The sequence below is a fragment of the Marmota flaviventris genome, chromosome 11, assembly GCF_047511675.1.
Source record: "Marmota flaviventris isolate mMarFla1 chromosome 11, mMarFla1.hap1, whole genome shotgun sequence".
Classification (NCBI taxonomy): Eukaryota; Metazoa; Chordata; class Mammalia; order Rodentia; family Sciuridae; genus Marmota; species Marmota flaviventris.
This window is the reverse complement of record NC_092508.1, coordinates 33,338,815-33,364,432: the sequence shown is the minus strand read 5'-3', so window position 1 is coordinate 33,364,432 and position 25,618 is coordinate 33,338,815. Positions and strand designations below refer to the sequence as shown.

Below are 25,618 nucleotides of genomic sequence, written 5' to 3'. Positions count from 1 at the left end.
AAAATTGAGAATTTTTCAAATAAATACATTAACATGGTATTTTTAAGGATATTTTGATAGGTTCTCTGAAAAAAGGGGGATTTAATAGTCATGTACATTTGTAATAAAGGACTTATTTACTTATTTACTTACTTACTTATTTTGCAGTGCTGAGAATTTTGAACCCAGTGCCTCACACATGCGGGGCAAGTGCACTTCCACTGAACTACATCCCCAGTCCCCTAAAGGACTTATTTTAGATAAAAAATTTCAAAATTTGTATGGTAGGAAAAGGCTTATAAAATGTTAGTATTAAAAGCTTTTGCATTTTGCCTATATATTTCAAATTATTTTATAGAGAAATAATCTTTTGAAAGGATGCTGCCATCTTTGTAGTATTCAAAATTATTACAAATATACACCACACTATGTAAATCTTACATACCAATGTGGTTGCAAGATAAATTTTGAAGAAAATCATCAAAATGTTACTAAGTGCAGACCTATTCACTCATGAACTTAGTCATTAACTTGTGGGCCACCACAAAGTGATCATCATTTCTTACATTCTTTTCTGGTTAATGTACAATTTGTAAGCATAGAGACCCAAATAAACTACTTGAAGCTTCTTCAAAGATGTAATGCAGATGGGTTTTTTGTTTTGTTTTTTTTTTTGGTACTGGGGATTGAACCCTGTGGCAGGGTCTCTGTCCATCTTCAAAGTCAGTAATATCGGGATGAGAGTTCACACTGTCATTTCTCTTGCTTTCTTCCTATTCCTCTTTTATTGAACCCAGGGACGCTTAACCAATGAGCCACATCCCCAGCCCTTTACATTTTTGATTTTGAGACAGTGTCTTGCTTCAAAAGTTGCTTAAAGCCTCACTTAATTACTGAGGCTGGTCTTGACCTTGTGATCCTCCTGCCTCAGCTTCCTGATTTGCTGGGATTATCGGCATGAGCCATCACACCCAGCTCCACAGATAATTTTTAAAGAGAGAGGAAAAATAAACTTTTTCTAGGTATACTTTAGATTACTAAGTAAAATTTGACCTTAGCATGGAAGTGTGTTAGTGACATAACAAAATGAATATTCCACATCTGTGGGTCAAAGAGATCTCAAAATTATGTATACTTAAAAAGCTAAAGGACATTTAAGATGAAAAAAAATTTAATTCTCCTTCAGACTTAATAGAACCCAAGGGCTTTCTTATATATCATATATATATCATATATAAAAATCTAGTGGCAATGAGAATCAGGAGATCGGATAAGAGAAGTACACAGTGGCACAAGAAACTGTGGGAAATAGATCAAATGTAGGGAACAGGGCCATAAGAGGTAAATTTTAGTCAGGCTAGGATTTCTAATTTTGGAGCTCTACACAAAATGGTATAAATCAGGGGTTGGTAAATTATAGATCATAGATCAAATAAGGCCCACTGTCTGTCTTTATAAATAAAATTTTATTGAAATACGCACTTCATTCATTTATAGACTGTCTGCAGTAGCATTTATGTTACAACAGCATAAATGAGCAGTTATCACAGACTGTGTAACCTACAAATCATATTTTTCTTTGGCTCTTTACAGAAACAATTTGATAACTTCTGGTCTGACCTCATACTTTTCAAATACTAATGTCACACTAGTCACCTCAGTACCTTGTTATAATGCATGTTTTGATTCAGTAAGTTTGGGGAGAAGTCTGAGATTCTTCCTTTCTACCAAGTTCCCAGATAATGCTAATGTTATTAGTCTGCAGACCATTTCAAGGAAGCAAAAGTCTACTTGGCTGAGATTACAAAACTGATTCGAAAATGCAAAAGAACCCCAACTGTGTAATATTCTAAATACTCTGTAACCACATTACTAATGGTTACAGAAATGAAGTTTTCTCTTATTGAAGCTTAAAAATTCACTTACCCAATGCTCTTATCTACAAACTCATTGATTTAGAGTAGAGGTCCCAATAAGGAAATAAGGCTACTGCCACATTCCAGAACAAATAAGATTCATAACAAGGTTCATAAGCAGAAGCAGACATCAAGAAAAAATTATGTTCTATAGTTATTTCTAAAGCAAAGCATATATATGACCCATTTTTTAAAGCCACCATTTTAATAAAACTATATAAAGTTTTGAGTATGTCAGCTCCATAATCAGAAAACCTAATTTATTATAATATAGCATACAGTACTGATAACATCTACAGTTCACCAGAAGTCAGTTCACAAAGCTGGTTATTTCCTTACCTTGTGACAGTAATCCAGGGAGGGAGAGTCTTCGACTGCCTCCCTCTGATTCTTCTTCCCTGATATCCACAAGACTTGAACTTTTCTTTCCTTGCATTGATTCCTGTTTAACCTGTTCTTCTCTGCTGTCTTTCAGACCTTCTGGGCCTATGGAACTACTGCCTGCCTGCGTTCCAGTTTCACAAGGGGCTGTACTATAAAAGTTCATAACTTTCTTAAGAGACAAGGCCCCAGCCTCATAGGTAGCAGCCACTCTCACACCAACAGCAGATGCACAAGAGACCACCAGGCTGTTGAGGGCTGAGGTGCTTGTGGTTGGTGGGCTGTGAAGATTAGGAACTGCTTCTTCTACAAGAGGCTAAAATACACACACATAAAAAAAAAAAAAAAAAAACATAAAAATATAATCCTTTATAAGACAAATAATCAATAAAGAAAATTTAGCCATCACTATTTGCATATAAAAATTTTAAACAAGAGAAGTCTTCATCTCCAACTTAAAAGTATCCCCTCTTGATCACAGTTAACATATTAGATGGACACAAAATACAGTTTCTTATCTGAAGTGCTTCCTTCTGTCTGGGTGTTGTGTTTTCTCATGACATTTAAAAATAAGCTCTAACTGTTTTCATAAAATCAAGCAAAGGAAAAGAGGAGAGGAGAAGGAAAGATACAAAAAACACTGCTTTAATATAAGGTACACTGATACAGCCTGGATATAAGGTGGAAAAAAATCCAAGCTTTACTACTGATCACTTTTAGGAAAACTTGCAGATTGCTACTCAGAAATAGCAGAAAAAAATTAGATTTTAAGAACATTTTATAAATGGAAATTTAGATATGGGATATAAAAACAGAAAAATAAGTTAGGCCTCTGATCTAACATCCTCAGAATTATGTTAAGGCTTTCTGCTTCTTTATCAATGAGTTATTTTCCATGACCCAGTACCTAGACAATTTGCAGGATTACCTTTGCTCTTGTTACCATAGAGAGCAAAAATGATACGTTAATAATTAAACACCTGGAACCAATGTCCTTAATGTGATTCACAGATATATTAAAAAGTCAAACCAAAGTTTTCTACTATCTTAGTAAAAAAATGAGCTGAAACTTACTCTAAGCTAATAAATACCATTGTTCACTAAAAAGAAGAGTCATTAAATATACCTAGTTAATACAAAAAAGCTTTTTGGTATATAAGCATAATTATAATGAAAAAAATCATTTCTTATTCTACCCTAAGATCCCAAAGGATAGCCACACATTCCTTAATTTGTCCTGAATTAAAAAACAAACCAGGGCTAGGGGGAATAGCTCAGCAGCAGAATGCATGCTCAGCCCAAGTGCCCAAGGTTCAATCCCTACCACCAAACCAAACCAAAACAACAAAATAAAATATATATAGTACTTCACTTTGGCTTCTGATTTTCTTAAATAATTCCTGGTTCCTGGTATAGTTTCTGAAGTGTAGCAGGTACTCAATATGTTCTATTGAATTAAATATTAAATTCAGGAGAGCTATTTCTACACAAAGTGAGTAGTCTGTAATAAGTCAATGAAATAAAAAATATACCAATCATATGAAACGAAAGATAAATAAAAACCCTGTTACTTCTTTGGTAATAGAATTCTCATAACTTAGCTGGGCATGTGGTGCATGCCTGTAATTTCACAACTTGGGAGGCTGAGGCAGGAGGATCATAAATTCAAACCCAGTCTCAGCAACTTAGTGAGGCCCTAAGCAACTCATTGAGATCCTATCTCTAATAAACTATAAAAAAAGGCTGGGGATGTGGCTTGGTGGGTAAGCATCACTGGGTTTAATCTCTAATACAAATATGTGTGTGTGTGTGTGTGTGTGTGTGTGTGTATTTTTTTTTTTTTACCTCATAATTTGCTCAGAAGAACCAACCTCAATATTCCACCCTTTATGAAGGTTCATTACAGAAGTAGTGATATACTTAGGGGTGGCTATTAAGGTGTTCTTACCACTAGGTAGTGGAAAAGTAACAAAAGGCTATCTATTGGACTGGGGGTGTGGCCCTGAGTTACCGCAATTGCCTAGTGTATATGAGGTCCTGGGTTCAATCCTCAGCACTGCCAAAGAAAACATACATGAAAAACAAATAAACAAAATATCTGTACCTTATATAAACATTAAATTATTATTCTAATTCAGTCTTTCTATTTAATTACATTGGAGAATATAGTAAGTGAATAAATAAAACAAAAACAAGACAGAAAAAATACAAAACCAGCAATTTTGATGAAAGACAATTTTAGGAGTACTGGTCAACCAATAACATTTTGGTTTACTTCACATAAATGGGAAACACTTTCAGTTATATCTGGCCAGAGGAGAAAAATCTTGTCCCAAACCTCAATTTCTAAGTTGAATATATGACTGAAATGCTGTTTATGAAGAATGAATTAAACTTAATAGGAACACACATTGCCAAAACTAGCCCAAGTGACAAAAACTTTCCATATTTAACAAAGTAAGTCTAAAGTAAAATGCAATTTCATTGATGGCAATTTAATAATTAAATAAGCTATATATAACAAACTAAACTTTAGTAAATTAAAGGAATGACTTTTTTTTAATCACACTTTTTTTAATAAGCATGTGCAGTCTAAGAATGTTCTTTTGGTTTTTGTTTTGGTTTTGGCAATACTGGGAATTGAACTCATAGCCTCACACATGCTAAGCAAGCACTCTACCACTGAGCTATAGCCTTCCGGCCATTTTTATTTTATTTTTACACAAGGTCACCTTGCTAAATTGCCCAGGATAGCCTCAAACTTGCAATCCTCCTACCTCAGCCTCTTGAGTAGCGGGGACTAGAGTTAATATTAGAAAACAGCTATTATTGGATACCCACCAACAGATGAATGGATGAAGAAACTGTGGCATATATACACATTGGAATATTACTCAGCCATAAAGAAGAATGACTTTATGATATACACCAGTAAATGAATGGATCTGGAGACTATCAGCTAAGTGAAATAAGACAATCCCCATAAAACCAAAGGTTGAATGTTCTCTTTAATATGTGGATGCTAACCCACAACAAGGGTTGGAAGGAATAGAAGCTTAGCAGATTAGACAAAGGGGAATGTAGGGAAAGGAAGGGGGATAGGAATAGGAAAGACAGTGGAATGAATCTGACATAACTTTCCTGTGTACATGTATGAATATACCACAGTGAATCTTACCTATACATCCACAAGACTGGGATCCTAATTAGAATAAGATATATTCCATGTTTGTATAAATACATCAAAATAGATTCTATTGTCCTGTCTAACTAAACAGAATTTTAAAAGTGCCAAATAAAAGTTGAAAAAACCCAGCTATTATTAACTTTACAAATGAAATATCAACATGGTTTCATGAATGGATTGTGAAATAAAGATTATTTCTAAAAATACCTCCATGCTCTCATTCTGACAGAGTAACAATAGCAATAAAGAATCAAGAGACTATATGGTTTTTAAAGCATGAAAAAAATACCACATGGCAGATCTTCTATGACTAGATTTTTTTTAATTTTAGTTTCTTAATTTTAGGGTTTTGGTAAAAGCAAAATCAAAAGGCTACACCTAAGTAAAAAGCAGAAATTATCCTTTTAGAAAAATTAGTTTTAAGCAGGGAGACTCAAACTTTATTGCAAGGTACAGGTAAAAGCTTTTGTTCATCTTGCCACAAGTATTCAAAATGAGAATGATTTTAACAAGATAAGAAAACATTACCTCCCAACCAAATAAAGTTCAGTAAGGACCACAGCTATAACTGATAAAAACGCAACAGAATGCCTTTCAGTGTCTTTCTGCCTACAACTGAAGGATCTGCCACCCTGAAACCTTCCCTGTTAGGAAGTAAAGGACTTTCCAAAACAGAACTCAGAACATTCTGTGCATATGTGATTATATTAGACTAAACTATTCAGGGATCCACCAAAATTCAGTACCTTAGCCATGCTAGGGGGTCATTAATGAGGGGGGAAAAAACAGGAGGGTACTACTTCCAAAATAGGCCCAACAAGACATTTTTCAACATGATAAAGAGCCAGAATGTGAACACAGTGATTTTTAATTAATATAGGTTCTTTTCTCTAGGCTCACCTAACAAAACAGAAATATAGTCAAACGTACAAACTAAAACACACCACAGAATCTTAGCATTTCCAAGTTTCTAAAGCAAAGTGCATACAGTTCAACTCTAATAATACCCTGAGGCTATGAAATTTAGCAAGTACCTGAGGTGGCATTGACTTTTCACCATTCTTTGAATCCTCCCTTACTGAATGATCTGACAGTTTCTGCAAGTATTCATTTACTGCCTGGGTGTCAGGGTATGATGGTATGCTTCTGGCAGAAGAAATTTCAGTTGTTCCCTCGATGTTTTGTTGGGAGGAAGTAGTATCACCACTTGTGGTGGGGGCGCTTTCAATGTTCAATTCGGAGGCAAGCGGCAGTCCAGCTTCTACAAGCGTGTTCTCAAACACTTCTCCCTGACTGTCAAGGGTCTCAGCAGAGGGGCTGATGGCAGAGCTGGCGTGGTTTTCTGCCTGGGATTCTGATAGTGTCACACCTAAAGGGCAACAGTGACTGTCTGAGATAATCACATGGTCCTCTTTGTCAGTCATGGTAATGAGGAGCTGGCTGCACTGGTTGCATCTCTCGGGGACTGGCTTCAGGTCCTGGGAAGGGAGGCATTGCACAAGTGCTAGGCTGTGGAAAGCACCACAGGCGACTTGTAGCACTACGCGCCCAGCAAGATGTTCCACCTTTTGTGGCTTTGTCACTGGGAAGGTAGTGGTGATGAGACCCAACTGACAACCAGTACCCCATGCCCAAATCTCTCTGCTTATTGACAATGCCAGAGTGTGCTCCTCGCCACATGCCAACTGCAAAATCCTGACTGCCAACAAAGGGCTGTTCTCAGAATCAGAAATGCTGACAGGATTCGGTTCTGGCACGTACTGCTGGTTAGCTACTGCACACTGACCCGCAGAGTTCTCCCCCCACATGTACACTATGCCACTTTCTGTCACTGCTCCGCTGTGGAAGCTCCCTGTTGCCACAGTAACAACATGTTGCCCAACCAGGGCATTTTCTAGAATGGGACTATCTGGACAAATTTCTGCTGATTCGCTTCTCCAAGGAAGAGTCCCAAAGCTGTAGACCTCACCATCTGAAGGTTTAAAAAAAAGAAAAAGAGAAGGTTAGTGAATTAACTAAAAATTTTATCAGCAAACTTCTAGCACTATGCCCCCAGATTTAACAAAACAGAATTTTAAAAAATTCTTTCCAAAGGACAGTTGTAGCGATTTGATTCAAACACACAGTATTTCACACTTATTTGTCTTTTAATAAATAACATAACTTTTTTAATATTTATTTATTTTTTTTAGTTATAGGTAGATACAATATCTTTATTTTATTTTTTATGTGGTGCTGAGGATCGAACCGAGTGCCTCACGCATGCGAGGCAAGCACTTTTCCTCTGAGCCACAATCCAAGCCCCAACAAATAACATAACTTTTAACAAATAAACATTCTATACTATAATGAGAATTTACAAACCGCAGCAGGTTACTTTCAGTCAAAGGGTATTATTACTCTTTCCTTCAGCCCCATCCTAAAACTCCCAGCATGAATCTACTACTAAACTCTAGCTAGTGTAACAGTCTACTGGAGAAGCAGATACCAAATACTCAGAAAAAAGTAACCATAGGATAAAGTAAGCAGAAGATAATAAAATAGACACATTTGCTAATGTCTAGAAGTTGGAGCAACAGAAAATCATACAATGGCATAAAAATAAAGATTCATTTGGACCCAGACTAGGAAAGTGGCTTTATGCCTCTAGGTTATACAGAAAGAACCAGTATCAACAAGACATGTAAGTCACATAAAATGTAATTTTTAGATGTTCCATATATATATACTGTATACTAGATACTAGAGAGCCTTTCTAAGATAAGATTTACTTAAAAAGCAAATCATCACAACAAAATAAACATAGCAGAAAGCAAATGAAACTAACAAATGACTAGCTAACTTTAGAACTAAAATGAAAGGCAGTGAGATATACACAAAATTATAACTTATATGTATCCAGGTAGCTATAAGTCTTAATTTTATTGCTATATTGTAGGAGTTTGGGAGCATGTACATATGACCCAGGCTGGCTAAAAATTCAAGTGTAACAAAGACTTGACCTTAAGTTTTAAAAATATTGAATCAAATTTACTATTCCTTCTTTTCTATATGAACAGAAACTTATCCATATTTTTTGATTAATGAAGAAATAAGTACTATTTTCCCCTCAAGGCAGCAATTAAGTTGATAATTGAAAAAATGCAAACTTTATCTCTGTCCTATTGTGTGTGGCATATATAGCTACACACGCCAACTCATCACAATAGTTATATAGGGAAGAACACAATAGTGGCTAGAGGGGATATAGGAACTTTTATTAAGAAATTTATGCTTGGATAAAGAATAAATGGGGGGCTGGGGTTGTGGCTCAGTGGTAGAGCACTTGTCTAGTGCATTTGAGGCACTAGATTCAATCCTCAGTACCACATAAAAATAAATAAATAAAAAATAAAGTCATTGTGCAGGGCTAGGGATATAGCTCAGTTGGTAGAGTGCTTGCCTCACGTGTGCAAGGCCCTGGGTTCAATCCCCAGCACCACAAAAAAATAAAAAATAAAAAAAGTCATTGTGTCCATCTATAACTAAAAAGAATATTAAAAAAAAAAAAAAAGAAGAATGGGAAAGTAAGCTCACTGATTAAGACTTTTTAAACTTTTCTCCCAAGGAATAAAACAATAGTCACTCACTCTTTCAAGTAACATTATTCCACTAGCAAGAGCAACATTGCAAATAAATGGATATGTAACTTCCCCACCACTTTATTTTTACCCTGAAATACATAATAATGGAGCATCAATGAATTATGAGCTAACAGTCAAATTTAATACAGACAAAGAATCTTGAATCATTTTAGCATTCAATCAGAACCATTCATTTTCTCACCTGAAAAGGATAACATTAGAGATCTTTGTGCTAAAATATGCTCACATTGTGTGAAATGAGGTTTTTTTACTTTGTTTTTTCTGGAGCGTAGGCATCTTTGAGGATACTGCTTTAAACACGAACAATAATAGGACATTTATATATATTTCAAGTTATCCCTCAATTGTCCCAGCTTTTACTGAAGATTTCCAAATATCTTAATGAACATATTCCAACTTTTCATTCAAAACAACAGTATTCTACTTTTATGAGCTTGAGAACTCCAAAGTCAGATTTAAGCTTTATTTCCTAGAGTTTATCTTCCCTTAGTTCCTAGAAGGAAAATACCAAAGCAGCATTTAATATTTAATAAATGTTTATACAGCAAAATGTATGAATTAGTGAAATCAGTGGCAATCCTGGCCCAAATCAAATTTGCCATGATTGAGTTGATAAATTGACATCAAGATTAAAGGCAACTCTCAAAGCTCACACCTATAATCCTAGCAACTTGGGAGACTGAGGCAGGAGGATCAGAAATTCAAGGCCAGTTTTAGCAATTTAGCAAGATCCTGTCTCAAAATGAAAAATAAAAAGGTCTGGAGAATGTAGCTTAGTGGTAGAGAACCCCTGAGTTCAATCCTCATTGGAGGCAGGGGACTAAAGACAACTCTACATTAGCACGTTTCTATTTTAGATGCACAAGTTTTTATGTGCTCTTATGAGCTGCTACTTATGCCTGAGAAAAACTGTACTGATACAATACAGTCCAGTGACTTAAAAACTAGGCTTTGAGGGGCCAGAAACAGTGGCGCACACCTGTAATCCCACTGGCTCTGGAGGCTGAGGTAGTAGGATCACAAGTTCAAAGCCAGCCTCAGCAACTTATCGAGGCTCTAAGCAACTTGGCAAGGCCCTAAGAAACTAGGCAAGACCCTGTCTCAAAAAATAAAAAATATAAAGGGCTGGGGGTGTGGCTCAGTGGTTATATGCCCCCACCCCCACCCCGGTTCAATCCCCAGTACCAAAACAAACAAAAAAAATCAGAAATCAGACTGAGTTCCCATCCTGATTCTGACACTTTAAATAGCTATGTATGCTAAGGGAAATTATTTAACTTCCCTGACCGTCAGTTTATTTATTATGACCTTCATTTTATCTGTAAATAACAAGAGCAGCCACGTCATAAGGTAAAGATTCAAAGATAAAATGTGGAAAATGTTTAGTGTTAATTCTGGCACACAAATGTTTGATAAACATTGACTATTATAAGCAGCAAAGTTCACTGAGAACCCCTAACATTCAATAACTCTCTTACCTGACTTTACACACTCAGGCATTTATTACCATTTTAGTTAGTATTTGTTAAACCATTCTTTTCAATACCTTCAGTCAAAAGAACTCCATGTTTCACTCCAAGGGCTGCTTGAAGAACAGTCTTTCCTCCCCAGCCTGGCAATCTCTCTGGTATGATGGAAAAGGATCCCGCCTGCCAGACATGGACCAGGCCTCTTTCTTTGGATCCTTCTGCTTCTGTTGAACTATAAACATTTGGGGAAAATATATAAATATATATATTTTTTTTCTTACAATTCAAAACTGTATCTTTTGGTCTTAATACTTTCCATGAAATTATGTCTTTTATCAGGATTCATGGATGATTGGGTCCTAAAAGTTTAATTATTGCCTACATTATGCTTTGGTTTTGATATAAGAGACAAAAAAAAACAACAACAACAACTATTTACATAAAGGCTGGAAGATAATCTAAGCCCACAAATTATTTCTCTCTATCTAAGCAGGAAAGAAAAAAACTGGATATTTTTGGACGTTTTATGATTTGGGAGCATAAAATTTTGAGATTCTAACTTCTCAATACATTAATTAATACCTTGTTTAAATAGTCAAGTTAAAACATACCCACTGGGTTTGTTCCCTAGTACCACATTAAAAAAAAAAAATTAAATAAACAAAATAAAGGTATTATGACCATCTACAACTAAAAAAAATAAAGTACCCCCAAGATGAAGTCTTATTTTAAAATTAGTTTATAATTGATGAAAAGTTTTGATGAGAAAGATCTGAGAAATAGAAATCCATATTTCACTTTAAGCTGAGTTTAAATCTATAATTTCTGTTTAAGTTTTTAAAATAATTTGAGCCAGGCATGGTGGCACATGCATGTAATCTCAGTGCTTCAGGAGGCTGTGGCAGGAGGATTGAAAGTTCAGAGTCAGCTTCAACAATTTAGCCCTAAGCAACTTAGTGAGACCCTGTCTCAAAATAAAAAATAAAAAGGGATGGGGATGTGGCTCAGTGGTTAAATGCCCCTGTTTTTCAATCCCTGGTATCAAAAATAATGTTTTGATTTGTAATTGATACATAATTGTACATATTTATGGGGTGCAGTGTGACTATTTCAATATGCGTCTACAATGTGTAATGATCAGATAATCAGATCAGGGTAAATGGCATATTTATCATTTCTTTATGTTGGAAACATTCAAAATTCTCTCTACTAGAAATTTTGAAGTATGTAATTAATTGCTGTCACTCATATTTCCCTACAGTGATATACTATCCCCATTAACCACCCTCTCTCCATCTCCCCATAACCCCCAAATCCTTTCAAACCTCTGGCAATCACTATTCTATTCTCTATGAAATCAACTTTTCAGCTTCAGCATGTTAAGTAAAAACCTGTGGTATTTACTTTTCTGTGCCTGATTTATTTCACTTAACATAATGTTCTCCAGTTCTCTCCATATTGCTGAAAATGATAAGATTTCAAATTTTCATGGCTGAATTTTTTTTCCATTTTTCTTCGGTACTAGGGATTGAACATTGAACCAAGGGCCATTTTACCACTGAGCTACATGCCCAGCCCTTTTTAATGTTTTATTTTGAGATGGGGTCTTGATATGTTGCCCAGCTTAGCCCCAAACTTGTGATCCTCCTGCCTCAGCCTTCCCAGTAGCTAGGATTATAGGAATGCCCACAGTGCCCAGTCATGGCTGAATATATTCTGTTATGCATATATATACCACATTTTCTTTATCCATTCATCTGTTAACAGGCATGTAGGCTGATTCCATATCTTGGCTACTGTGAACAGAGCTGCAATAATCACAGGGTTACAGACATCTCTTCAATATTCTTGTTTCCTTTCCTTTGGAAATATTCGCCCAGTAGTGGAATTTCTGGGTCATATGGTAGTTCTTTTTCTAGTTTTTCAAGACTCTCTATACTATTTTCCATTATTTAGATTTAAGAAAAATTTACAACAGATGCCAGTAAAAATCTTTCAGGCTTTATTCATTTTCCAGCCTAAGAATTCCATCTAATTTGATGATTTTATTTCAAATAATACAAAACTCACAGCTGAAAAATAATGACTATAATCTAACTGCCACCCCTTCTAGGAAAAGTGTATATTACGCTATTCTGTTTTCCTTTACAAAGTTTTCCTACATGCCACAATGATAATTTTCCCCCTTTTCCTTTTTACTAGAACACAGGTGCTAAAATTTTAGTGGGGTAAATTTAGTTGATATGTGGAACAATTTTTTTGAATACCTAGAATTTCTCTACTTTTGCTAAACAATACTCCCTTAAATTATTATTGTGTAATACCATGGTTCTATGGAAGAAAAGCCACAAATTTAACCTTCTTTCTAAATATCTTCTATGACTAGTTTTCTAAGGATAAAGTTTGATTAAAATTAGTAAAGATACCTCTGAAAACTTAAAATTATTTGTAAGAAAAAAATGGCTACAAGAGCTTTAAAATAATGAAGTGAAGCTATTTAGTGTCTTTACAAGCATAAGAAACTAGCAACAAAGCTTATTACTAGTCAAATTTTAATATTATTCTCTCTTTACCAATCAACTACAAATGTCACTAACTATTCCCACTTAACAACCATCAACAACCAAAAAAATTAAACTGAAGAAAAGCTACCGGCATAGAATTGTTTATTGTTTTCCTAGAACAATAGAAGAGAAGGAAGAATTGATTTTACCTTCTCTTCTTTGAGTCCATCGGTCAGTGGGAGCACTCCATCACCAAACCATTCCCTCTTCAGAAAGAGTATATCAAGACCTAAATGGGAAAAAAACAGGGTAAACACAAAGAGAGTTAAGAATACTTTGCTATTTTATTCTTCAGACTTGAAAACGGAGGGGGGTATGCTGCCCACTAACAAGTGTACATTCACTGGGCAATAAATACACAGCAAAACTATTTAAACTATTTCACATCCTGCCTGCCAAAGTCAAATATCTAGACTGAGCCTGCCCACCAAGCTTATAAAAATGCCTGTTGACCTGCCAAATGTAATGTCAAGGAAGAAAAGACTACTACAGTTAAACTGTACTGCTCCAGGCAACTGATTTTTTGTTTGTTTTGTATTATGAAGAAGATGGTTTAACCCAAAAATCAATGTGTTAAGTTCAAAAATTACATACATATTAAGGTTACTTTTAAAATGTTTCTGGAAAATATGAAGATTTAAATATCAATTGAGGAAGATTTGTTAAAATCGCCTCAGTAATATATTAGATCCAAATAATTTTATGTATTTCAGTAATGAACAAAAAGTTACATTATTAAAAAAGGAAGTTTTTTCATTTATTGGAACTAGCAGTATTTTTCCCAAATCAATTCCTCAATTCAAAACTAATAACATGCCTCATCTAGAGGGCTAGAAGTTGCTTGAATTTTAAAATAGTTGTTTTAAAATCCACCATTCAGTGGGAAAGAGCCACATCAAAATCACTGTACAGGGGCTGGGGTTGTGGATGGGGGGTAGAGCACTTGCCTAGCATGTGTGAGGCACTGGGTTCGATTCTCAGCACAGCATATAAATAAATGAACAAAATAAAGGTCCATCAATATCTAAAAAATTTTTTTAAATCACTGTACAAATATCATGACCCACCTGTTTAGAAACTAAGTGTTGAATAAATATTAAGACATTGAAAAATAAAGAAGCTGAAGAAATGCTGAAAGCATTTCAATTCAGATATTTACATTTTTAAGGTTACCAAAGCTCATGAAAATAACAGCAATGAAGCCTTTTTATATGTGGACCACAAAAATACTGGGCACAAATTTGTGATTTTTTTTTCTGGAAAAGGATATGGTTCACAGTGCACTGGAAACAGCCCATACTGGCAGGGGTAATCTAAGGTCCATCTGTTTACTCCAGGTTACCTGTGAATTCTTACTGTTTTCCATCTGTATATTTAAGGAAATTACTTTCTACCTACTGCTTATTTTAGAAAGATTTTGAATCATTCAAAGTTGGATAAAGGGTACTGTGTAAACAGGAAGTAAATCAGAATAAATTTAATAAATGTTACTGATTTTAAAAATACAAGCATTAAGTGCTACTGCATTTTTTGCATAAATAACTAGCTTTAATAAAATCTACATTTCGTTGTGTACAATGAAATTTTGAAGCCAGATCTAATCTGTGCTTATCTGTTGCAGATCAAGCAGTTCTATACCTTTGGCTAAATTCCAGCAGTACCCTACGGAAGCCAGAGAACTCCTCTGGGAGGATGCGGAAGTACATAAGCACATCATACTTCTCACAATAGATTCGCTGCATGGAAAATACCTCAAGAATATTGAGAATCTTTTGGTAAAGTGAATAAAATCATCAATATTTATCCTTAGTGTCAGAGTTTTGAATAATTTTTCTATTCTTTTTTGTTTTTGTTGTTGTTATTTTGGGAGATGCTTACTAGGAATTTTAACCCAGGGGCAATTATATGCTAAGCTATATCCCTAACCCTTTTTATTTTTTATTTTGAGACAGAGTCTCACTGAGTTGCTTAGACTAGCCTTGAACTTGTGATCCTCCAGTCTGAGCCTCCCAAACTGCTGGAATTACAGGTGAGCACCACTGCACACAGTCAGAGTTTTCTTTAAAAAACAATTACATCTTTATTTATCACCACCCCCCTGTTTCCCTAAACCCAAATTGAATTAAAACTCCATAAACTGCTTTGCAAAGTTTTTGTTGTTCTATTTTACTTATTGTATAGGGTAGACAGAATAATGGTCCCCAAAGATGTCCAGGCCCTGAGACTATTAGGTGACATGGTACTAATCAGCTGACCTTAAGAAAGGGAGATTATTCTGGTATCCAGGTGGACCCAAGGTAATCACAAGAGTTCTTCAAAGTGGAAGAGGGAAGCTGGGTACAGATGTGCCAGCACCATGGTACACTACTGTAATTCCATTTGATAGGTTAAGGCAGAAGGATGGTAAGTTCAAGGCCAGCCTGGACAACTTAGGGTCACCCTGTCTCAAAACAAAAAAAGACTAGGATGTAGCTCAGTGATAGAGCGTCCCTGGGTTCAGTCCCTGGGTTCAATCCCCAGTACTGGGGAAAAAAGAAAAAGAAAGAAAGAATATTGGAATATCACAGTTAAATATGAAAAGCTTGTTATAAAGTTTTACTCACATGTGTAAATTTATCAAGACATTCTTTCTCAATTATGCATTCATACAGAAAAGGGAAGTAAACCTAAATTTTTTCTTTTTCTAGTATTTTTAGAATTGCCTCTCCAAGATATCTATAAGATTTTTAATAGCACTTAAGCTTCCTTAATTGCTTTCATTGCTGTATTTTTAAAAGTTTTATAAAATTGTTTAATCATGGGGCTTCCTCTTTAAGGTCCTTACCCTCCATTCTTTGAGGGGAAAGATCTCTGTACTATTGCTTTTCTTCTATTAATAATAACTTTCTTCCATAGACCTGTTTTAGATTAAGCAGCTCTCATAAAGAAGCTGTGTGATGCTATATAAGCATCACTTACTTGGAGTCAGAATACATGGGCTTCTCTTGCCTTTTTACCTCTCCATAGATCAATGGTATCTCCAAAAAGTAAGCAAACTAGACTCTAGCATTCCTTGTAGCTATTAAGTTCTATGAGCCAAAGAACAAAGCTTGATCCACTTTAAAGTATATCACCCTATACTTTAAATTACTATTTCTTCCACAGTAAAATGTAAAGTAATTAAACTCTCAGATGCTCTTTAAAAATAAGAGCAAATAGTTCTTAATGATCAAACTCCATTTTTGGACTCCACTGGATACACATCCCCCTGCTACATATAACAGAAAAAGGAGCTGGTATGTGCTGAGGATATCATTTAATACCATAATCTGGGAGTGCCCTAAAAATTAATCTGGTCTAGATGTGCTAATTATTGAAGAAAGAAGAGCTACAAATCACCTACAGTTCCACAATACCTTAGCCAGAAATCCAAAATCTAAAAACTTTTAAAACTAGATTTTTTCCATAATTCTTTTGGTGAAATAATCTAATCTGACCTGAACCCTCTGGCAGCAAAATTTGACCTGAACAAATGTGAAGTAGTCTAGCCTTTATATCTCTCTATCTTGCTGCATAAATATTAACATAATAATAATGTAATAATATTATAGATCCTACACAAAGTATTATATAATATATGGTTTATACACCTTATTCTTAAGAGAAAAAGAAATATAAATTCCAAAACACATCTTGCCCCAAGGGTTTTGAACAAGAGACTTGAATCTTGTATTCTAAAACAACTACCATTTTGGTACATGTCTCCCAACTTTTAACTATTTTTATATTTTCTTCAGTTTATGTATTTTTGGGGGGAGTGGAGTGGCAGGTGGGGGTCTCACTATGTTGCTCAGGCTGGCCTCTAACTCCGGGCCTCAAGTGATCTCCCTGCCTCAGCCTCCACAGTGGCTGGGATTATAAACACAGGGATCCAGTTCTTTCTTGTACTTTTAACATTAACTTCACCTTGAAGAGTATAGGAGGAAGTTGTACTGCTTCCACCAAGATATTCTATGGATATTTTGATGACTTAATGGCAATGATTTACATTTCTTTTTTTTTTAATTTTTTTTTAGTTGTAGATGGACCCAGTACCTTTATTTTAGTTATTTTTATGTGGTGCTGAGGATAGAACCCAGGACCTCACACATGCTCTACCACTGAGCCACAACCCCAGTCCTATGATTAACATTTCTTTGAAAACATTTAAGTCAATTTTATACTGAACATATTCACTTACAGCACACAAATTAATTTTGCAAGGAACATCCTGCCTATAAATACTCCCTTGGCTCATGTTCTCATTGGAGTGAGGAGATCTGGGCTCTTTCATTTCATATAAGTCTGCCAACTTGGTGGAGATGAAAGAGATGAATAAATGACATAAAGGAAGAGGTATCAAGTTTGGGCTCCAGGTTCTAACTTGAACAGCTATATGTTAATGGTTCTTTTTTTTTTTTTTTTGAGTACTGGGAGTTGAACCTATGGCCTCTCATACAAGCTAGGCAAACACTCTACCACTCAGCCACATCCCCTAATCCTTCTAAAATTTTATTTTGAGCAGGGTCTCACTAAATTACCAAGGCTGGCCTGGAACTTGCAATCTTCCTGCCTCGGCCTACTGAGTAGCTAGTATTATAGGTATGTACCACTGCCCCAAGCTTAGTGGTTCTATTTACTGAAATGGGAAAGACTGAGAGAGACAAGATCCTCAAGTGAAATACAAGATTCTGGTAAAATTTTTGTTGTTTTTGTTAAGTTCAAGTTGCCTGTAAAAGTACATGTCAAGGGTGGGGATATAGCTCAGTTGGTAGAGTGCTTGCCTTATATGCACAAGGCCCTGGGTTCAATCCCCAGCACCACCATCAAAAAAAAAAAAAGCAAAGAAAGTACTTGTCAAATTAGCAGTTTAATATAAGAACATGGAGTTCAGAAGAAAGACATATGGGAAGACATATGAATAATATCTGAAATCAGCACAATAGGCATCGAGTGTGGGTAAAGAAAAAGGAAAGGCACAGGATCAAGCTGTACAGAGCTCCTACACATACAGCTTGACCAGAATGGGGACCCAACAAAGATGACTGAGGTCAGAAGTGGTCCGAAAGGAAGGAGAAACATGACCATGTTGTGGGCACATGAAAGCAAAGCAGAGGAGGAGGCCAGTTAGGTCAAGGCAGCAGGGGTTCATATGATGAGATCTTAAAAAGTATCCGCTGCATCTGCCAAAACAGACAGGTATCACTGCTGAGCTTGGTCACAATTTCAGTGGTCTGTTTGGGGAGTGAAAACCACACTGTAAAAAAAGTGAATTTAAACGGGAAATGAAGACCCAAAATAAAGAACTAGAAATGATTCTTTTGAAAAATATTGAAATGGAAAACAAAGGAATGGAGCAGTAGCTGAAGGGGACTGTGAAGATCAAGGGTTTTGTTTCCTTTTGTTTGAAGTGGGGGAGATGAGATAGTTGAACCTGTTTGCACAACACTGGTTATCATCCCAGGGAGATGAGGACAGAGGACAGAACCAAAGTCCCAAAGTGAGAGAGAAAAAAAAATAAAATAAAAATTATATAAAGCAACCAAAAAACAAGAGAATGGCATCCAGAACATGTGTAGAAGAATTCATCTTTCACAAGAGGGTCTATATTTTTTAAAAGAAAAAAGATGATCAGTACAGACAAAGGCAGGATTATGGATTCTAGAGGAGGATGTCCCATATGATGCTGCTTGTAGATGATTAGGACTTTACGATATGTGTGTTGTATATTCTATTCTCACTCCTGGCTTTATTCTTTCTGTTTCTTTATTTTACCTTACATTTATACACTTTTGTAAGCTGCCTTAAACTTGGAGGGAACAGGGCAGGATACAGATAAAATGTTTGTGGTAGAGGAATGCATTAGTAGACTATTATCTCAAGTGCAAAAAAGAAAAAATTGTATAGGAATTTCCTGTATTTATCTCTAGTAAACTTTAAAAGAATAAAGACCTTTTTCCTTAATAACTTAGTGACAGATAAATCTGTGGATCATAGTGAAAACTTCAAGTGCTTAAATTTCAACATCTAAATTACATGTATTTTTTTATTATTATATTGCAGGTACTTTGCTAGTCTAAAATTTCTATGGACACAGGGTGCATATCCCAGCTGCTTAGCATGTTTCTAATATAGGAAAGGTACTTAATATCTGTAGACAGACAACATACATGTGTAAATATATGAATTTCTGCCTCAAAGAATTTCCATACTACAATAGTCCCCACCCTTATACACAGGAGATAAAGTTCTAAGTCCCTTAACAGATGCCTGGGACAGTACCAAGCCCTATTATGTTTTTTCTTACATGCATTATCATGCAGTATCAGAGTTAAATTATCCATCCATGTTTTATATCCTGGTATCTCCTTTGTACCACCATTCTTACACTTTGGGGGACATTATTAGTAAAATAAATTACATGAACACAAAATAACAATAACAATACCAGCTACTTAGGAGGCTCAGACAAGATCAAAAGTTTGAAGCCAGCCAGAGCAACCTAGCAAGACCCTGTCTCAAAACAAAAGGAAAAGATCTGGGGCCATGACTCAGTGCTTGTCTAGCAATGTATAAAGGCCCTGGTTTCAATCTCCAGCACCACACACACAAAAACAAAATTTCAAGTACCCATTAACATTTTCTTCATAAAGTTTTAGTTGGTCATATTTTATTATAATGTAGTAACCTAGAATTTATATTGTGAATACAGCAAATAATAATTTAAGAGTATCTGGAATTTACACAGGGTAAATGCTTAATAAATGTTTGTCTCAGTCAATATATTTACATCTGGATTAACTCAAACATCTGACTTACAAATAACCTATACAATAACAACTGCTATTTTTTGGACATCCTGCCCTGAAACCTTCACCAAGCACTACAGAAGGTTAAGGAAGATCGCCTAGCACTGAAGCCTTGACAAATCAACCACCATGGAAGGTCAAATCCACTTAAAATCCCAGCGTTCTCAACAGTAAGTGATGCATAGGGAGCATTGCCTAACTCTAATTCAGGAGCTGACTAGCCTTTAAATTTTCACCCAGATGAAGAACTCAGTAAATTAATGTATTGAATAAATTCAGTAGGCTGATCTAGAAAGCTACTTATTTACAACTTTGTTACCAATAGGATAATGCACTTACTAAGTCATTCATTCATGAAAAATTACTAAAGGTAAGGCAGGCACAGTGGTGCACACCAATAATCCCAACTACTAGGGAGGCTAACACAGGAAGATCAGAAGTCTCAGGCCAGCCTGAAACTTAGCAAGACCCTGTCTCAAAATAAAAATATTAAAAGGGCTGGGGAAGTAGCTCAGTAGAGCACTTGCAAGACCTGGGTATGATCTCTAGTATTGCCAACAACAAAACTCCTGAAGCCAAGACACTAAACCTTATTCATTGGTACAGTACGCTGGTACCCATAGTAACCACTTCATACAAGCTGGCTACATTTAAGTGAATACTTGAGTGGGAGACACTGCCCTTAATCTTGAGTTCTATTCTACAGTCTTCCAAATGCTATAGATTTCTAGAGACTATAATAAAAGTAAACATCAAGATACAAAAGTAAAATATCTTTCATAATAGAAATTCTTGTACACAATTTGATAATGGTATTTCCTAACCATGGAGACACTTTTATCTCATGCCACTTTGCAAATGTTACACAACCCAAGGAAGAATAATATCTTTCTCCCTTTCCCCTTAGTACAGGGAGACAGCTTTTGGTGTGATCAGGGACGTGAAGATATCTCAGTGTTTGTTTATTTATTTATTTATTTATTTATTTTTGGTGGGGGGATACCAGGGATTGAACTCAGGGGCACTCAACCTCTGAACCACACTCCCAGCCCTTTTTTAAATTTTATTTAGACACAGGGTCTTACTGAGTTACTTAGCACCTCTCTTTTGCTGAGGCTGGCTTTACATTCACAATCCTCCTGCCTCAGCCTCCTGAGCCACTAGGATTACAGATGCTCCACCACGCCCAGCCTCACAGTGTACTTTTTGATGCCTTGCTAATTTTATACCGAAACCTAATAAATCTGCACTCTTCTGATTATGGGAATCCTCTAAAAGGGAAGAGCTAAAAGCTCATTTAGCTTCTTTTGTAACTACTGCATATTTTTAAAATGAATTTTTCAGAATTACTAAAATTCCCATGAAACATTCTGTAATAATGCCATATAATAAGAAGCATAAATTGTTGCAGTACTTGGGAATTTGAAATTCAATTGCTAGAATTATCATACCCATGAGAATAACTAATGCAAACGATCACATGAAATCTGTGGTAATTTCATATCTGAGTTAATCTATATCCAAATTCCTTTTATAGTACTATGATTCAACTTACTCCTCTATACTTTGAGAATTCAAGACCAGTATATGCCTGTATTTCCCAGAATCTCTAGCAGTTTAATTCCCCTGCAGCTCTTTAAAAGGGATCACTCCTCATTTCCTTAAAAAAAAAAAAAAAAAAAGTGTTTCCCAGGACCCAAAGTCAAACTGCAAAGTAAAACTTGACCAAAGAATTGGTCTGTCTCCTGTCTTCAAAACAGTACAGCTTCACATAGTGGAGATGCACTCCCTGTGGCAGGGAGAGAAGTTATTTTTCATTCTACTACTTTGAGGTTACAAAGTAAAATAAAGAAAACATGTTGGAAAGTACCCTGATTAAAAAAGAAATTTTAAAGTATGAGTTTCACAAACCATCTTCGCCATACATAAAACTGTAAAAATAAAAAACAAATCCACATATTCATCACCCAGTTTTAACAGATTCATGAACATATTTCCAAATTTGCTTCAGCTTTCTTTAAAAACAGAAGAAAAAGTTATATTGAGAGCTGAAGGAGCTCTACTCAGTAAAAATAGATCTCATTCCCACACAGATGCTTATACTTTTATGTACTTTAGATAAATACATAATACATACATGATATATACTTATCAATAAACAATATATGTAACTGGATGGCTTTAAAATACATCTTACTTTATATATCCTTTGGCAACTTGATTCTTTTCAGTTAACATTATGTACTTGAGGTGTATCTATACTGGTAAGTAAAGACACAGTTCATTTTCACTAGGGAATAAGTATTGAATTGCATGCATAAACCAGTTTTCCTACAACATACAGTTGGATTATTATTATTATTCTGCATTATATTGCTACTTTAAATCTTTGTTACATGTTTGTTTGGGAAACTGCCCCAAGTTCAGTTAAGAAATTGGTTCAACAAAAATTTAGGCTGTCAGAGAAAAGAACCCTGAAATAAATTACAGCCCACCCAGATGCCACCTTCCAAATAAGAACCATGTGATGACTCAGAAGAAAAATACTTAAATAATATGTGATAATTAAGGGAAACATAAGTTGATCAATTTATGGAATTAATTAGACAAAAGCTAATCTCTCTTAGCATACTTCATTGGCAGCAAAATGAACCTCTACCAAACAGCCCTAATCTTTTTTTCCTAAGAGCTGAGAAAACTACATTTTCTTTAAATTTAAAAGAAATATAGATAGGCAGGCATGGTGGTACACACCTGTAATCTTAGAATCTGGGGAGGTTGAGGCAAGAGGATTGCCACTTCAAGGCCAGCCTCAGCAACTGAGCAAGCCCTGTCTGAAAATAAAAGATAAAAAAGGACTGGGTATGTAGCTCAGTGGTAAAGCTCCCCTAGCTTCAATCCCCAGTACCAAAACAAACAAACACACTATACAATATCCCAAAAAAGTATTCAGTACTTGGCTAATTTAAATAGTTTTGCTCTACCCTAATTGGATCAAGTAGTTCATCTGCATACACACCAAGACATAAGCTAAAGACACCACCATCACATATCTAGAGAAACAGGAAATACAGATAGGAAAATTAGTACAATACTAAAAAAGAATCAAATCATAGTATATTGCACTTTATTTGTGATTACCAAGCAGTTTCTTAAAGACCCACACCTTACAAAATGTACTACTTTCTTATTAGTGATAACTGGATTATTTGGTTATCAATGGATAAGGGTTAAAAGAAAAAAAAAATCTGCTAAAAAAAGGAAATTCTATAAGAAAACCCATATGTCTAATGTAGCTGGACTATGTGGTAGATTTAATACTGTAAAGTTATTTTGAAAAGCTAAATGATTTGGAAGTCACTAAAATCATCCTGTCATTCCTCAAAATGACTGAAAAAGGTATTCAACTTTCTACTACATCAAAGCAAGCCTTCTTAAACACAGTCCCAAAAATCACCATTCCATCCTGCTTTGTAGTTTTTCACTCATACCTTACTAGTCTCATACTAATAATCATAGAAGATTGTTACAATCCTGTGACATTTCTTTAGAAATACTGTTAGAAGGAACTCCAACAGTTACTGCTTAAACCCATGTTTTTTTATGAAAGGTAGACTGATAGTATTGTTTCCACCTAATCACACAAAAACTAAAATCAGGACTCAGTAAAGTTCTTAACATGACCTTTGCTTCTTTAACAGTCAAAATGCTCAAAGTAAGGGTTTCAAATGATAGTCTAAACTGTGAAATACAAATCTGGTAAGAAAGGATGCAGTTCATACTTTGTATATCAATTTAAGAAATGAGCAGTCTGAGAAATGGTACTCAAATTTTTTCCCAAAAATTATGATTTGGTACTTTATTTTCTGGACCATTACCTAATCAAATCTTAACATCACAAAGTAGTTTTTAAATTTTTTCTTGATATAATTATGAGCCTTCAATATGCCTAACTAGTCGCTGTTTAGGAGGTAATAAATTTAAGGTAGGTATAGACGGCATCTTTTACACATTAAAATGCCTTATTTAATATCAAAGTAACTAGAGACCAACCTGAAAGCATATTCTCTAAATATAAGTATCACAAAATTATCTGGAAAACTCTCTTGATTTAAAAACATGAATAATAGTTGTTCTACTAAAATATATCTTTCTCACCACTCAGGGGAAAAAAATCCAAATAGTTTGGACCAAGATGAAGTGAAAAAATAATTATAAGAAGAGTTAATATATACTGAATATTTACCATGAACCAGGCACTGTAATAAACAGATACATGAACCATTACATATAAAGGTTACTAATGTTAGGAAAGCAATTTTATCCTCGATTTCGTGATAAGGAAACCAATGTGAAGAGGTTTCAGTAACTTGCTCAAAGAAAGATGTAAGCATGCCAAAGCCACTATGCTATATTATTAAGATTAAAATAGTGCAATCTACTACAAAATAAAATTTTCACTGCTTTAAATTCTGTGAATAGCCAAGAACGGCGGCACAGGATGGTAGTTTCAGCTATTCAAGAGGCTGAGGCAGAAGGACTGCAAGTTTGAGGCCAGCTTAGGCAACCTGGCAAGAGCCTATCTCAAAATAGAATTTTAAAAAGGGATGGGGTAGTAGCTCTGTGGTAGAACGCTCGCTTGGCATGCGTGAGGACTTGGGTTCAATCTCCAGCAAAGAAAAAAAAATCTGTTAAGTTCTAACCTAAAGATCAACTGGTCACTCCGAGTCACACAAGAATACAACAGAAAAAAACGTGTGACTAATTGCTTTGTCAAATATTGTACCTGCTCAGATAAACATACGTCACACAATGTTATTTCTTATAGCACTTTAAAGAACATTTACAGTCACCAACAAATAAAGGCAACAGAGTAAGGATCTTCATTCGGATACAACAGTTATTTCCTTCACCTTCATAAACCAAAAAGGAAATGCCGTGCCGGAATACACCACTTCAATTTCTAATACTTCTTAACTTAACCTCTCTTCTAATGGATCACTTGACTCACTAAAAAGACTTGACTAAACTCCTAATTACTAATATCAAAGTCATTTTCTTCTTTCCGCAATCGCCTTTTCAAAACACCAAAGCCTTCGGTTTACTCTTCACCACGATTTGCACCGTAGGGCAAATCGGCCTGGGACCCGCACCACGGTTCATGGCCAGGGACCCGGGTTTATCTCCTTAGCATCTAGTGTGGGCAGTCAATAAATCCTCAAGAATGAATGGCTGGAAAGCAGCGTGGGTGGAGGCGGGAAGAGAGGGCATGAAGGAATTTCACGCCACTGAGACCACTGCAGGGGAGGCCAGACTGGGGAGGGTGAGATACGGGCGAGAGGGACAACCTGGGGCCCCGGGCAGCGTCCGGAGCTCCTCGACAGGCAGGCGCCGTCTGTAGACACTGGGTGGGAAGACCCGGGCGCCGAATCCGCAGGCCACCGCAGTGCACTCCAGGGCCTCGGCTGGAGTCTCCGCCTCGCTCCCGGACCCCAGCCATCCGCACCCAGGAGGTCCCGACCGATAGATCAGTCCTCGGAAGCCAAGGGCCACCCCGGGACCCGAGCTGGCTCACCTGACGCTCCACCCGCAGCACCGCGATCAGCATCCGGCGCGAGCCCAGCAGCCCCGCGGGTCCGAAGGATCAGCTG

At 35.9% G+C, this 25,618-nt stretch overlaps 1 protein-coding gene and 1 non-coding gene across 9 annotated transcripts in view; one reads left to right on the top strand and one right to left on the bottom strand.

Moving 5' to 3' along the window:
- The window catches only part of Als2 (alsin Rho guanine nucleotide exchange factor ALS2), a 74,115-nt gene extending 48,497 nt beyond the window's left edge, over nucleotides 1-25,618 (bottom strand). For 4 of the 8 annotated variants that reach the window (XM_071618906.1, XM_027941967.2, XM_071618911.1 and 1 more), the window contains exons 1-5: nucleotides 25,543-25,618; nucleotides 13,290-13,369; nucleotides 10,654-10,808; nucleotides 6,498-7,435; nucleotides 2,235-2,592 (exon numbers count right to left, since the gene is read on the bottom strand). In XM_071618906.1, coding sequence (XP_071475007.1) covers nucleotides 2,235-2,592; nucleotides 6,498-7,435; nucleotides 10,654-10,808; nucleotides 13,290-13,309 — 1,471 coding nt within the window. In that variant the 5' untranslated portion in view covers nucleotides 13,310-13,369; nucleotides 25,543-25,618. Of the gene's footprint in view, nucleotides 1-2,234; nucleotides 2,593-6,497; nucleotides 7,436-9,288; nucleotides 9,357-10,653; nucleotides 10,809-13,289; nucleotides 13,370-22,721; nucleotides 22,802-25,315; nucleotides 25,387-25,542 lie in introns of those variants that run through there. The other 4 variants (XM_071618907.1, XM_071618908.1, XM_071618909.1 and 1 more) reach the window with 4 other exon arrangements.
- On the top strand, nucleotides 17,909-17,984 carry Trnai-uau (transfer RNA isoleucine (anticodon UAU)). Its single transcript has one exon. It is a non-coding gene; the product is annotated as a tRNA-Ile (tRNA).